The following is a 15,533-nucleotide window of genomic DNA, read 5'->3' as shown; positions in this document are numbered from 1 at the left end:
ACCTGTCAGATATATACTTAGCTATTAGACTCTGTCGCCCCGACAGAATTTCGAATTTCGTGCACACGCTACAGGTAGGTCAGGTGATCTACCGCTCTGCCGCTGGGTGGCAGGAATAGGAACCATTCCCGTTTTCCATCAGATTTTCTCTGTCGGCTATACTGGTAACATCGTTGTTGGTATCTCCGGCTGGATTTCGTTTTTGAATCGCAATTGATCTTCGTTTTAGACCTTTTGGTGACGTATTTGGATCGTTGGATTGGCATACGCTATTGTGGACCGTTATTTGGATTTTGTATTGGATTTTTCATCATGATGTCTGACTCTGGAAGTGTGGTGAGAATGTGTGTGAATGAAGGGTGCAAGGTGAGGATGCTGAAAGCTTCGGTTGATCCTCACACTGTCTGTAGAGTGTGTAGAAAGTATGAATGCTCTATCGATAACACTTGTCGTGAATCTGAGAGTTTAAGTGCTGAAGGGTGGAAGTCTCTAACTTCTTATTTGAAGAAGTTAGAGAAAGACCGGTTAAGGAAGTCTTCTTCCAAAACCAAGCCTAGCTCTCTTTCTTCAAGTGACTTGGTAAGTAATTTTGTACCCTCTTCTAATATGATGAATGCTCCTTCTAATATTTCAGGACCTTCACCGAATGCAGATCCTACGGAATCTGCTTCGGAAATTGCAAGTCTTGAAGCAGCCCTTATGAAAATGGAGCGTAAAATGGCTGCTATTGAAGGTAAACAAAATATTAGTGCTGTGGATAGTGATGTGAGTGTCCCCAGTGCAGTGGAGGAGGCGTCTGATTAGCTCCACAACGCTCCCAGGCCTAGACCTCTTTCAAGCTCCCAAGCCCAGAGGAGAAGGAATGTCAAAAGCCGTACGGAGGTTATGGAGAATCCCCACCAGTCAGACGTCTCTTCGGCAGAATCTGTAACACCGCAGACTGCCAAAGAACTCTATAGAAAAAGCGTTCTCCGTGAATGTTTTTCATCGTCTGAAAATTCTTCTCCTAAACGAGGATGGAGATCGGCGGATCTGTCTCGTCCCCTGAAGAGGAACTGGGAAGAAACTGGGTTAAATTCGAGTCCGGAACGATTTTCGGAGGATTTACCGACAGAGAGCAAGAATGCTATCTCCCGCAAAGTCTTGGGAAATGGAGAAAGAATGCTCTCCTTCCCCTCCTTTAGATCAAAGGACTGAAACTACTAGAATATTGAAGAATATGCAGGAGTCAGTTGCTTCTCTGGTCGGAGTCCTGTCTAGAGATCCTCTCAGAAGAAAGGATTCTAGTCTTCCGGTGAAGAAATCTAAGGCTCCTTATTATGAACCTCCAAGAAAGGAAGTTTCTTCTTCGGATGAGGAGTCGTCAGTTTTGTCTATCTTACTCAGACTCGCGAGACGACGTGTTCTTGAAGCGCCAGCCGAGCACGAAGCGCCAGACGAGCGCGAAGCACCAGCCAGGCGCCAAGCGCCAGCAGAGCGCCAAGCGCCAGCCAGGCGCAATACACTATCTGGACATGAAGAGCCAGGAAGTGGTTACTCTTCAGATGAATATGACAACCGGAAAAGGTTTGCAGAAGCAGATAACAGAAAAGAAGCATTCAGGGATAAGGATATATTCTCCAATGAGGCGCAAGACAGACATGAAGCGCCAGATAGGCGCAAAGCGTCAGCCAGGCGCGAGGCGCCAGCCAGACACGAGGCGCAAATCAGGCGTGAAGAGCCAGCCAGGCGAGAAGCGCCAGGCAGTAACAAAGGAACTCCAGGTGGACATATAATGTCTTCAAATAGTGATTCTCCTGGAATTAGAAGTCCTACTCATACTAGGGAGAATCGAACTCCACAAAAGGAACCTGGTCCTTTGAAAGTGACAGTTTCCACTTTCATGTCTCAGGGAAGGTCAGTGGAAAGGAAAGAGAAGACTTCTAGATCTGTTAGTCTCTCTCCTTCCAGAAGTATTTCTCCGAAGGAAACAAGATCTCCAGATAGAGATTCTCACAAAAGAACTCGCTCCCCTTCTATGATAGAATTGGAAGACGTGTCGGAGGAGGAAACCCCAACCAACGAGGGTGTTTCCAATTATAAAGTATTGGCTTCTCTTCTCCTTCAAGAGTTTGGAGATTCTCTAAGCCCTGCAGCTCCTCCCTCTCCTAGATCTCTTTTCTCGAGTACGAAAACTCCGAAGTCCTCTTCATATTTAAAGATGAAGCCAGCCATATCAATGAAAAAGGCGCTTCAGTCCTTAAATACTTGGATGAACTCGAAGAAGGAAGCTTTAAAGACAGTTTATTGCTCTCCTCCCAAGCTCGGAGGTAGGAGAGGGATATGGTATAGAACGAAGGAAGCAATTGGGCTTATGCTTCCATCTTCCGCGGAAGCTGATTTTTCAAGCTTAGTTGAAGCGTCGAGGAGACACACGTTGAACTCACCGAAAGCCTACTGGAGCATGTCAGAATTGGATCTGCACCTTAAGGGACTTTTCCATGTATTAGAAGTATTTAACTTCCTGGATTGGTCCCTTGGAGTGCTGGCCAAAGAACCGGACGTTTTGGACCCGGAAGCCTTACATAGTATATTATCCTGTATGGATAAGGCAGTACAAGATGGTTCGGGAGAGCTGACATCCCTATTTGGATCGGGAATTGTGAAGGAGAGATTTTGTTTGGGTCGTTCCTAACGAAAGCAGTATCTCCTTCCCAGAGGTCAGCCCTCTTGTATGGTCCTCTCTCGGATCACCTTTTTCCTTCTCACTTGGTGAAGGATATTTCAAAGTCTCTTTCTGAAAAGGTAACCCAAGATCTCTTGGTTCAATCCACCAAGAAGACAAGGCCAGCAGTACCAGTTGCAAAGAAGGCTGCTCGTACACCTATTGTGCCCTTTCGGAGAGGTTCCGCCTCTCGACCTCCAACAAAAAGGAAGACATCGGATAAACGAGGAAGGTCCTCCTTTCGGGCCTTCAAGAAGTCTAAGTAGCAGCGAAGTCCTCCAAACATCCGTAGGGGCCAGACTCCTAAACTTTGTAGGGGCTTGGGCATTAAGGGAAGCCGACCCTTGGACGTTGGCTGTGCTGAAAAAGGGATACATTATACCCTTTCGGGACAGACCACCTTTGTCAACATCTCCAAAGGAACTGCCGGCGAAGTACAAGGACCCTGTTCTGAGAGAGAGACTTCTTCAGATGGTAATAGCGATGAGGGACAAAGAGGCAATAGAAGAGGTTCAGGATCTTTTCTCCCCGGGGTTTTACAACCGCCTCTTCTTAGTACCGAATGCATCAGGAGGATGGAGACCGGTCCTGGGTGTGAGCATCCTGAACCGTTACATAGAAAAGAAGAAGTTCTCCATGGAGACTTCTGCCTCGGTACTTTCAGCCCTGCGTCGGGGAGACTGGATGGTCTCGCTGGACCTTCAGGATGCCTACTTTCACGTTCCTATTCACCCATCGTCGAAGAAGTATCTCAGGTTTATGATATAAGGAAAGATCTTCCAGTTCAGGGCCTTGTGCTTCGGCCTCTCCACAGCTCCGCAGGTATTTACGTACCTGATGCGGAATGTAGCCAGATGGCTACATCTGGAAGGCATAAACATCTCCCTATACCTAGACGATTGGCTGATAAGAGCCAAATCTCAGAAGCAATGTTTGGAGGATCTACAGAAAACACTCGATTTGACAAGATCTCTAGGATTGCTCGTGAATCTCGAGAAATCGCAGATGATCCCCAGTCAGGACTTAGTCTTTTTGGGGATTCAGATGAATTCTCGGGATTTTCGGGCTTTTCCTTCCCAGGAAAGAATACTTCGAGGGATTCAGAAGGTCACAACCTTTCTAAAGAAAGAAAAAAGTTCAGCCAGGGAGTGGCTAAGCCTTCTAGGGACTCTTCCCTCCCTAGAACAGTTCGTGTCCCTAGGGAGACTTCATCTACGCCCGCTTCAATTCTTCCTGAGACGATCGTGGAGTTGGAAAGGGGGGCGACTGTCGGACACTTTTTCTATTCCAATAGAAGTGAAGAAGCACGTGAAGTGGTGGCTGCACCCTCTAAAAAAGAACGAGGGAATGTCTCTAGAGGTTCGGAACCCAGACCAAATCTTGTTCTCAGACGCTTCAGAGATGGGATGAGGAGCGACTCTAGGAGTAAGAGAAGTGTCGGGCAAATGGGAGAAAGAGCAAAAGGACTGGCATATAAATGCCAAAGAACTGTACGCAGTGTTCCTGGCACTGAAGTCCTTCGAAACAGAAGTAAGAAATCAGGTGATACAAGTCAACGCAGACAATACCATGGCGTTGGCTTATGTCAGAAAACAGGGGGGGACGCACTCGTTTTCCCTTTACGAAATAACGAGAGATCTGTTGTCATGGGCGGAGGAGAAGAACATTACCCTCCTAACCAGATTTGTGAAGGGAGAAAAGAATGTCAGAGCAGACAGACTCAGCAGGACAAATCAAGTTCTCCCCACAGAGTGGACTCTCCTCGAGCAAGTGTGTCAAAGCGTGTGGACCCTGTGGGGAAGGCCACAAATAGATTTATTTGTGACGTTCTTATCAAAGAGAATAGAGAACTTCTGCTCCTCAGTCGAAGACCCGAGAGCGATAGCGGTGGATGCCATGCTACTGGAGTGGTCAGGACTCGATGCTTATGCATTCCCTCCATTCAAGCTACTAGGCGTAGTAATGAAGAAGTTCGTAGCATCAACAGGGATGAGACTAACTCTCATCACCCCGTTTTGGCCATCCCAAGATTGGTTCACAGAGGTACAGGAATGGACAGTGGACTACCCAAGATCTCTTCCAAACAGGATAGATCTTCTCAGACAACCCCACTTCGAGAGGTACCATCAAAACCTCCCCGCTCTCGCTCTGACTGCCTTTTGACTATCGAAAGATTGGTCAGAGCGAGAGGCTTTTCAAGCAAAGCTTCGAAAGCAATTGCTAGAGCCCGAAGATCGTCAACTATTCGGGTCTATCAATCGAAGTGGGATGTGTTCAGAAGATGGTGTAGGAAGAATAAACTGTCCCCCTCCGATACCTCTGTGACCAATGTAGCCGATTTTCTGTTATTCTTTAGAGAGGAATGCCATCTATCGGTTTCTACTATAAGAGGATACCGAAGCATGCTCTCAGCAGTGTTCAGAAACAGGGGTTTAAATTTGGCGGAAGATAAAGATCTGCACGATCTAATAAGATCGTTTGAAACTTCTAAAGCTATATCCTCGGTTCCGCCAAGCTGGAATCTAGATATAGTACTTAAATTCCTTTCGTCAGAGAAATTTGAACCTCCTGACCGTGCTTCGTTCAGAGATTGGACGAAAAAATGCATTTTTCTCCTTGCCTTAGCTACGACTAAAAGAACAAGTGAGATCCACGAACGAAAACCCTTCAAAACCCTGGCCTAGGAGTTTTGAGGTGAAAAGTCTTTCAACCTTGGTGGGAGAGGAAATTGAAAGAACGTTGTGCTCTGTTAGAGCTCTTAAGTTCTATCTTAAAAAGAAAGAAGAGCTAGGGGGATGTAAACAAAGTTTGTGGTGTGCAGTTCGTGATACGAAGAGACCGATGTCCAAAAATGCGTTAGCATATTTTGTCAGAAGTGTTATTACGGAAGCTCACAGCAAATGTGCAGATGATTCCTTAAAGACTCTACGAGTGAAGGCTCATGAGGTAAGAGCTGTGGCCACATCTTTATCTTTCCAGAAGAACATGTCCATGAAGGACATTATAAATGCGACCTACTGGAGATGCAACTCGGTATTCGCATCACACTACCTTAAAGTTGTTAGAATTACCTATGAGAAGTGCTTCTCTCTGGGTCCTTTTGTATCAGCGGATACAGTGCTGTGACTTGGAACGCATACCGATCCTTAAATTTAAATATTAGAATTTTATAATGATACTTAAACCTTCCCTTTGAGATGAGTTCTAGGTTTCTACTTACATAAGGGCTTGATGTCGCCCAGGCGGCCGTTGCCTTTGTTAAGTAAGGAACTGTGAGTTTATCTTTCCCTTTGAGATGAGTTCTAGGTTTCTACTTACATAAGGGCTTGATGTCGCACAGGCGGCCGTTGCCTTTGTTAAGTAAGGAACTGTGAGTTTATCTTACAGGCTGGGCTGTACTAGAGACTGTGTCTTTTATGGTACGTAAACCTCCTTTTTTTGAGACAGGTTTCTAGTTTTCTGCTGGCAAGGGTGCTTGATGTCGCACAGGCGGCCGTTGTCCTTGTCAGTAAGGAACTGGAAATGTGCCTTATAAGCCGAGTTGTACAAAAGACTTTGTCTAATATTGTACGTAAACCTCCCTTTTGAGACAGTGTCAAGGTTTTCTACTGGCAGGAGTGCTTGATGACGCACAGGCAGCCGTTGCTTTTGCCAGTAAGAGACTGCGAATAGGTCTTAGAAGCTGGGTTGTACAAAATTATTTTTTGTTTTTATCTTTCGTAAAAGTTAAGTGTAATGTATTTGTGATTGAGTTATTGGTCGTTTGCAAGGGGTTCGGCGATAACTCCTTGCAATCTTAGAACTAACATGGAATTAGGTTAAGGTGATCGGGATCGGTATTGTGCTCCTTGAAAAAGGTTCTTGTCATATAAGTGGATCAAAACCCTTTGACATAGCCCTTCTAGGATTGGCCAAGTAAGTGGATAAGACCCCTTTGGCAGACCTACAAGAACTCTTAGCAATAGATCAATATCTCGCTGAGGCTCTTGAGACTAAGCAGACTCCTGGGCATTAACCATGAAGTCTTCAGTCTAAACAGGTAGGAACCAAGGTTTTAATTATTTATTACCTACAACGTATGTTGTGATTTCTGTTTAAATCAGTTATTAGCTGTCTTTTACCCTCCTCCAATGGTGTGAATCAGCTAAGTATATATCTGACAGGTAAGTTGAATGTATAAAAATGATATTGTTATGATACAATAAAGTTTTATACATACTTACCTGGCAGATATATACAATTAATTGCCCACCCATCCTCCCCTCAGGAGACAGATGGTATAGAGAAAATCTGATGGAAAACGGGAATGGTTCCTATTCCTGCCAACCAGCGGCAGAGCGGTAGATCACCTGACCTACCTGTAGCGTGTGTGCGAAATTCGAAATTCTGTTGGGGCGACGGAGTCTAATAGCTATGTATATATCTGCCAGGTAAGTATGTATAAAACTTTATTGTATCATAACAATATCATTTTTCTGAGTGAATTAATTGTCGAAGCACATGCTCAAGCTAACGACGCAGTGTTTCCTTTACTTGAGAGTAAAAGCGCACGAAGTTTGAGCGGTAGCGACTTCCCTCGTTTTTCGACACAACTTGCCACTATCTGCTATCCTTCAGAGTACCTTTTGGAGGTCTAAATCTGTGTTCGCTACGCATTACTTGAAAGAAATTGAGACAGTGTTCAAAGATTGTATTTCTCTCGGTCCACTTTCGGTAGCCGGCATGGTGTTGGGGGAAATGACATAGGGGGTTGCTCCCTCTGTTATTTTTCGCCTTGTACTCACCAGTCATTTTAGTTTTAGTTTTGTGGATAAAGGTTTTTAATTTGGTGTAAGTGACAGTTGTTGTGTTTTCATGTTGGTTATTTCTAGTCTTAGCCTAGCGCAAGGGCAATATTTTGTTGTATCTTTGTTGAGTCAGCGGTGAACACCATGACTATGAGGATATTCCACTCCATGTAGGCACTCACTGGTCATACTCCAACCCTTTACTATGTAAGATAAGCACCGACCAGAGGCAGTACCCTCCTGCAGTAGTTCTCTTACAAGGTACAACAGGCACTAAGAGTGCTTTTTTATCTTTTTTAAAGAATCTTATGGTATTTTTGAATTAAGTTTACATCCATAGCCTCCCATCCTTGCAATGGGTAATCAGCTGTATGATTGTTCAGTAAGACACTGCAATAAAAATGGAATTTTTATAATAAAATTACATTTTATTGCATATTTACCGAACAATTAATATGTAAAGCCCTCCCTCCTTCCCACAAGGGGATGGCTGGGCAGAATGAATTAATGTTACCTGGGCAGTTGTACCTGTAGCTCCCTCAAGTGGAGTGATGGCGATGGCGGCACCACTGTGGAAGTTTTGAATCTATTGTCTGCCATTCGTAGGGAACCTACAGCTGTAAAATTATTCGGTAGGTATGCAACAAACATTCATTTTATTATAAAAATTCCATTTTTCCTGTTGGCCTTGGCTTCTTTGAAAAGAGTTGATGAGAGCTTCATGGCCTAAGTTTTGATATCAAATTCACCAGAGGTTGGGGGTCTGTAGCTTTCAAATACAGTAGTGCCTCGGGTTACAAAATTAATCCATTCCGAAGCGGCCTTTGTAACCTGATTTTTTTTTTATCTAGAACTACGTTTTACATGTAAATTGTGTAATTCATTCCAAGCCCTACAAAAACACCACAGTAAATTTTATAATAAAGCTAAATTGACCAATAAACAGTGAAATATAATAATTTAGACCATTCAATACTTAACCTAACCATTACTGTACCTGTAAATAAAGTGTATTAGTGTACATGGTACAAGAAATACTGTACGTACTTATGTAGTAAAATGTGGAACCTTACCTTTCGAGTGAGGCAATCTCCGAAAGTGGCGACAGAGGAGGAGGACAAACGGCAGAAAACATGAACACTTAACTTTACAAAACACATTAAAAAATGGCAGAAAACATTAACACTAAACTTTACGAAACACATTAACAAATGGCAGAAAACATTAACACATCTTGATTATCTCCATCTTCGTCTCCATAGAAAACATCCTCTTCTTTCCGTGAACTTCAGCAACATTCTTGGGACCCATGGCTAATAACGTAAGTCATTAAGTTCACACACAACATGATAAAGTAACTTAACAGTACAATGAAAATGAAATCACTAACACGAATTTACATTAACAAACGAAATATATGTGGACAAATGAATTCCAATTGTTTACGATAACACTGCCGCAAAAAATGGTCAAGGAATGCCTTTACATAGAGGCATGATGGGACAGATACTGATCAATAGGAGAGCAGGATCTTACGGCATTGACTAGCATCAGGAACCAATGGGAGAGTGGGAGGATGGTGGTGAGTCTCCAGAATTGGCGGAGCGAGAGTTTTAAAATTGTTCTCGGCAGCCTGGGTGAATCTCGGACTTTACCCTTTCACAACCTGAATTGTTTTCGTACACAGAAGCAAAAATATCTTCGTCTTTGCTTTTTTAACCTGAATTTTTTGTACGTAGGGACTTTCGTAAGTAGAGGTTCCACTGTATGTCCCGGAATTTGTGGCTAAGACCCAGAACCCCTCGGTGCATGATGACAGATTGCCTCATTTTCCATTTCCTCACTGAATGACTTTGTGGACAACGATCCACAAGAGCTCTTGCCTTGCCCCATCAGAGCACTGTGAAGCTATCTGAAAAGGACTCATCTCCTAAGACCAAGGTGCTGTAGACATTTTGTTAGCAGAGAAGGGAAGTATCCAAGAACACGATTTCATTCTGGTTACGAGAGATGATTAAACAGGCCTACTCCTCACTTGCTAATCCTGTCACTGAGTCTGTGCAGGCTAGAGCACATGACATCAGAGGTATAAGTTCCTCTCTGGCATTTAAGAAAAACTTGTCTGTTCATAGAATTTTGAGCGCAGGTTCTTGGCTACGTCAGTCCACGTTCACTTCCTTCTATCTAAAGGACGTTGCCCACAGGTCTATTGACAGTATTTCCTTGGATCTGGTGGTGGCTGTCCAACGGGTTGTGTTATTCACCCAGTGCCTCTAGCGGGGCAGTTTGTATCTTACCTAAGATGATTGTGCGGAAGAGAGAATGAGTGAGTTGGCCAGCCTCTTTCTTTTTATTTTTCCTTTCTTCCTACGGGCCAGTCAAAGAATAGACACATCATATGCTGGAACTGGTCTGATACAGGTAAGTAGGGTGGTCGTACTGGTGGTGGTTTTCATGTTGTTGATATGTATACAATAAATAAATCTGCTATTCAGTAGCAAGGGCTCCTCTCTCTCTACCAAGGGGAGAGAGGAATTGTGGCAAATCTCTGTGGCCTGTATGGTCTGTTGTTTGAACAGGCAGAATTTTCTTTTGTTCCTGGAATGCAATGAATCTGGACATATATCATTGTGCTTCAACCCAGACAGCTTGAGTTTTTAGATATCCGATTGTCTAGTCTCTCACGGGCTTGGGCCCCCTTCTTTAGAACTTGTTCTTCTAGGAAGGGTGGTCAGGCAGGTTAACTCCCAGCCGGTTTAGGATGCTTGTACCTCCCCCCAAATATAAGTCTTATCCTATTGTTAAGACTGAGGGTTTCTTCCGTATATGAATAAATGACAAATTTTTAACCTATTTGTGTATTTTTCATAGCTAACAAACCTAAGGTCTTAAAGTTTACTGCCCACCTCTAGCCGCCCCTCTTTTCCTGGGTTGGAAGAAAGACTGACGTGTCACAAGCTTCTTGCCTGGTCGGTGACCAGTATCCACCTCATACGTATGAGTTGCCAGATGCTACAAATTCCTTGCTTTACAATCTTTGATTGTTTTTAACCAGCTTCCAGCTGGCGCAAGATTATCTTATTGTTAAGACCTCAGGTTTGTTAGCTATGAAAAATACAAATTGATTACAAATTTGTAATTTTTTGTAATTTTATAGTTTGGTTAATTGCCTTCTCAGAGCTTTTATTTTTAATGTCTACAATAATGCCATTTATCTTTACAGTGATTGTCTTGGAAATGATGAGAGAGGTAGATTTGATAATGTTGTCATCATGGGAACTAAGCACTACAGAGATCTTCTTAATAAACTTGCAGGACCCATGGTAAGGTTTTAAGTTTTTATGGTGAATATTTAAGATATTAGATTCATTAATATAAATTGAGAAGTTACAGAATACTGGTTAGGTGGTTTGAAATTTTTGCGTTGGATTGTATTTTGAAATTATTATCATTATTCTTTATTATCTTTGTTGAAATAATCTTGGAAGAGCAATTGAATTCACAATTTTCATGTCCCTTTGACTCATGATATAACAAATTAACAGTTTTTGTAAATAACACTGGGCCAGTTCTGAGTGTTGCAGCACTCTTTGGTTAGTACCAACAGAGTTAATGAAGGGGTGTCTGAGTACAGTATGTATTTCTTCAGTTATCCAGATTAATAGAGCCAAGGGCCTATTGGATAATGGTGAATAAGAAAATCGATGGGTGTTCAGCGCCAACTCCGTACCCTTCCTCACTTAACCGTGTCAATACCAGATAACTGTAAACTCTCGATATGCTTACAAACAAACACCATCACAGTTTAGACTGAAAACTTCATGCAAAAGACAATTATTTGCCTTTCCCCCAAATTTGTAACAGCATATACTGTACTGTAGAAATTAACTTTGACTAAGAAATACAACTCCTTTTTACCTCGTAAATGATAGACAACATGGTAGGTAGGTAGCCAACCTGTGTTTACACACAGCCTACCATGGTTTTATCATCATTATTAATGTATTTTTATACAGCAACTTTCTTATCAGTTGTTACCATTTTGTAGTACCATACCTGAGATGCAAAATGTGTGTTTGTGTGTGTGTGTGAACTATTTATCTAGGCTTGGCCAGAAGTTACATTCACAGTATCCATTTACAGAAGCTAAATGGGCTATTTCAGATGTATTTAAGATAATGGTAAGGAAACTGATATTTAAAAGACTGAATCCATTCATACTGTATTATTATCATGTCACATCATAATTGTAATATGTATAAAGAAAAGATCATCTGCCACATGCACAACACCAACCAAATACCAAATTACCCAACCACTTGCATACATAATAAACAAAGAAAACCCAATAACCAAAGTGAACCCACAACCTAACATGAACGAACTCAACTAAAGATTATACGATATGTATGTATATAGGTGGCCTTTTAGGCAAATAGTGCCCCCAGCACTCGAAGCTAATGGCACTTGAGCCACAGTACCATGACGAACAGTACCTCCACATGAATCCCTATGATCCGCAGTCACTCTCTCAATCCAAATTCAATCACGTTGTCTACTTCAGGAATATCAATCTTCCAAGAACGGTTCCACTATCAGTTTCAAGCCAGAGTTGTCATCATCAATATCAATACTTTTATCCTTAGCCACAATCTTCCACAATTAAGGTTAGTTCCGAGTCGTCAGCATCAATCGTACTTATATCCTTAAAGAACAATCCAAGCTGTAATCCAGTTCCATGCAATAGTCTGCAATCCAAGCAATCAATACTAACTGCCAGAAGATAATGGGACAATTAATCCTTATCTACAGCTGAGGTGGTGAGCAATGTAGATAGAGGGAGGTTACGGAGGACTGTGGTGCAAACAAAACAATCACTAACATTCAAAACTAAAGAAATAAATAAATAAATATGAAACAGTCACAACCTAATCCTATCACTCACATCCACACTAAAAACAAAAGTACCTACTGTCAAAATCAAGACAAAGATAATCCAAATAATGAACAGTAATCCAGGCAGCCGAAAACAGATTCACCTTCCGCTACAGCCAGAACCAAAAAAGCACTCACTCGAAACACTCGCTATTGTACTAAACTACAAAATCATAAAACAGCTGTTCCCTGATTCATTTGTTTACATCATACTTGTTATTTATGTTAGTTTATTGGTTAGTGGATTTTAATTATAACAGATGGTTATGAATTGTTACATCATTTTGGTAATCTTGTTTGAAAGCCTAGCCTAATACTACAATCTAATGAAAATTGAATTTGCTCTACAAGCATAGCCTAGTACAGTATGATCTACTGAAAATGAAGTTTTGTACATGCAACTTCCCCGGCAGATATATACTTAGCTTATGTCTCTGACGTCCGACAGAAATTCGAATTTCGCGGCACACGCTGCAGGTAGGTCAGGTGATCTACCCCCCTGCCGCTGGATGGCAGGAATAGGAACCATTCCCATTCTAGAACCAGATTTTCTCTGTTGCGGTAGTGTCAACATATGTTGTTGCTACCTCCTGACTTGATTTTCGTTTTTCATCGCCATCGATCTTCTGGGCTGTCTTTTGCAGGGAAGTACTGGGTCTTTGGTTCGGCATACGCTTTTATTAACTTTTTAATGAATTTGGCTTCGAAAATTTCGAAGAATATATGACGTGTAACTACCGAATTTTCGGTTAGACACTCGCATAGTTTGCAAGAAAGGGAAATATTAATATTTATTCATTAATACATGTAATAAGTTGTTGAATTTGATTGAGGAAATATACTGACTTCCTACTTTAGGGAGTCAGTAAAGCATGTAACTAGATACGTTTCTTTTAAAAGTTTTTTGGAAACTCGTACTAACGAGCAATTAGAGTATTAACAGTACTAGTAGTGTTGCATCCTCATCACCTTCTTACTTCGCAGAAACTTCAAATTCATTATTGCAATTTGAAGACAAGGATTGTGGCTCAAAATGCGAGCTATTAAAAGGTAAGAAGTGATTACTAGTGTTCCCCATTGCAGTGGAGGGTGCGTCTGATCGGCTCTGTCTCGCTCTCAGGCCTAGACCTCTTTCAAGCTCCCAAGCCCTGGGGAGAAGGAATGTCGAAAGCCGTAAGGAGGTTTCAGAGAATCCCCACCGGTCAGGCGTCCCCTCGGCAGGTTCTGTAGAGCGTCCCAGACTGCCAAGGAATAGCCATTGAAAAGGCATCCTTAAAAAAGTGTGCGTCTCTTCATCTTACATCCGAAAAGACGAAGAATGTATGTGTTTTGATGATCTAGCGCGTTCTCTGAAAACTAAGAGAACACTGAGCAAGAGCCAGCCAGGAACTTAGGAAGCCGCGTTCCAGCAAACTAGCATGAGCCACGTTCCAACAGCCAGCAGCGAGCCGCGTTCCAGAAAACAGACTAGCGCGAGCCGCGTTCCTACAACCAAACGCGAGCCGCGTTCTAGCAACTGAGCGCGAGCCGCGTTCTAGAAAATTTTTCTTGGCGCAAGGCGCCTTCAAAGAGACGAAGCTCCAGCCTGGCGCAAATTGCGCCAGAAAAACAGGCGGCTAGAGCAAGGAGCCTTATAGTACAGTGGCAATCAGAACGATCCTTCCATTGAACGTTTCCGGGCAAGAGGCTCTTTCTAAAAGGGGTCTAGTAGGCGCTCGGAACTATCAGGGCGCACGGGACCTTCCACGCAAGCGGAACGTTCCAGGAGCGAGTCTCCTTTCTAGCGTGTGGAACATTCCAGGCGCGCGGAATTATCCAGGCGCTAGGCGCAAGGAGCCAGGCGCCAGAATATTCCAAATCTTCTTATGAGAGAGAGGTCAGTCGCGAGGCTCCTCTTTGAGTTTTTAACTTGAGCAACTTTCCCCTGGCAAAGGTGCAAGATGTCGCACAGGCGGCCGTCGCGTTTGTCAGAAGGATTCTGATACTAAGAGAAGCCATTTTTTCATTATTCAGAAGACTCCTGTGTTTGGCAGTTCCTCTCAATGCGGACTCTCTCCTTCATTCATGCTCTTCCCTCGTTATGAAGAGGCAAGAGCTTTGGGAGTTTTTCTTATAGATCTCATCGACGTTTGGGTATGATGGTGGATAGGAAATATCTACTTCCTTCCGTAAACCCTACAGATGAACAGGAATTCTGTCTCTTCCGCGATTTATGAGGAAATCACGAAGATTTAAAGAGTTCCTGGATTAACTTCCTTCCTTAAGGAGATATATATACTCTTTCTATCGTTCTATTAACGAAAAGAACGAAGACAGTAAAAATTTTTCCTTTCTCTATCTGCCTCGGCAGGGAAAGAAGGTAGTAGAGTATCTGCTGTATGAGAATACGATACGGCAAATCACACATACCGTAGTTACTTCTTTGCAGAGCAACTCAATTACCAGTATCCTTCCAGGAATTTCCTAGGAAGGACTACGCTTAAAGGGATTATTAAGACAACACCTACTTAGCTTCTAGATTTATCGAAGTCTTGTTTCGCTTAAATATGCATTAATAAGAACTTCCTGAAGTTCGATAATAATTTTATAAGATTCCTTTATTTAATGGAGTAGCTGGCAACTCTGGAAGAGTAAGGCCAGACGGCTAACGGAGACTGCTATCGCGCCTTAGAGACCAACGCAGTAACATGTAGGTGCGGTCATGAGTGGTTGGTTACATGTCTCTCTCCTGCGGGATGGAATAACTAACCGTGTCTCTCCCCTACAATCACGGTTTTAGCCTCGGATTGAGGGGATAGTTAAGCAAACATAAATAAAATATTGTCTGCCTTTTGCTAAGAAGCTTTCAATAAGAAAGATATTACAACATTTCAATGCTGTCTACCGTGGGTAACATTATTAAAGGATTCTAACGCAGCGGAACTCTATATTATATGATGTTCTCATGCTTACGAAAGCATGGCTTATTAGAGTACATGCTTAGTGGGAAGATGAATATAGTAGAAGAGAATTCACTTCAAGACTACGGTTACAAAAGTTTCCTAGATTAATGCTGTTTACCACAATGTGACAGTATTATAAAGGATTCTAATACGGCAGAGCACTAT

General features: G+C 42.5%; 2 protein-coding genes across 2 annotated transcripts in view; one reads left to right on the top strand and one right to left on the bottom strand.

Annotated features, from left to right (window-relative positions):
* LOC135205599 (uncharacterized) overlaps positions 1–15,533 on the bottom strand; it is a 349,446-nt gene that overhangs the window by 308,929 nt on the left and 24,984 nt on the right. The gene's annotated exons all lie outside the window — the stretch shown is intronic.
* LOC135204176 (uncharacterized) overlaps positions 10,719–15,533 on the top strand; it is a 20,702-nt gene continuing 15,887 nt past the window's right edge. Inside the window, exon 1 of the mRNA XM_064234232.1 lies at positions 10,719–10,814. Within this exon, the coding sequence (XP_064090302.1) occupies positions 10,764–10,814 (51 nt within the window). The 5' untranslated portion in view covers positions 10,719–10,763. The remainder of the gene's footprint in view (positions 10,815–15,533) is intronic.

The sequence above is a fragment of the Macrobrachium nipponense genome, chromosome 24, assembly GCF_015104395.2.
Source record: "Macrobrachium nipponense isolate FS-2020 chromosome 24, ASM1510439v2, whole genome shotgun sequence".
Classification (NCBI taxonomy): domain Eukaryota; kingdom Metazoa; phylum Arthropoda; class Malacostraca; order Decapoda; family Palaemonidae; genus Macrobrachium; species Macrobrachium nipponense.
This window is presented reverse-complemented; position numbering and strand designations above follow the sequence as displayed.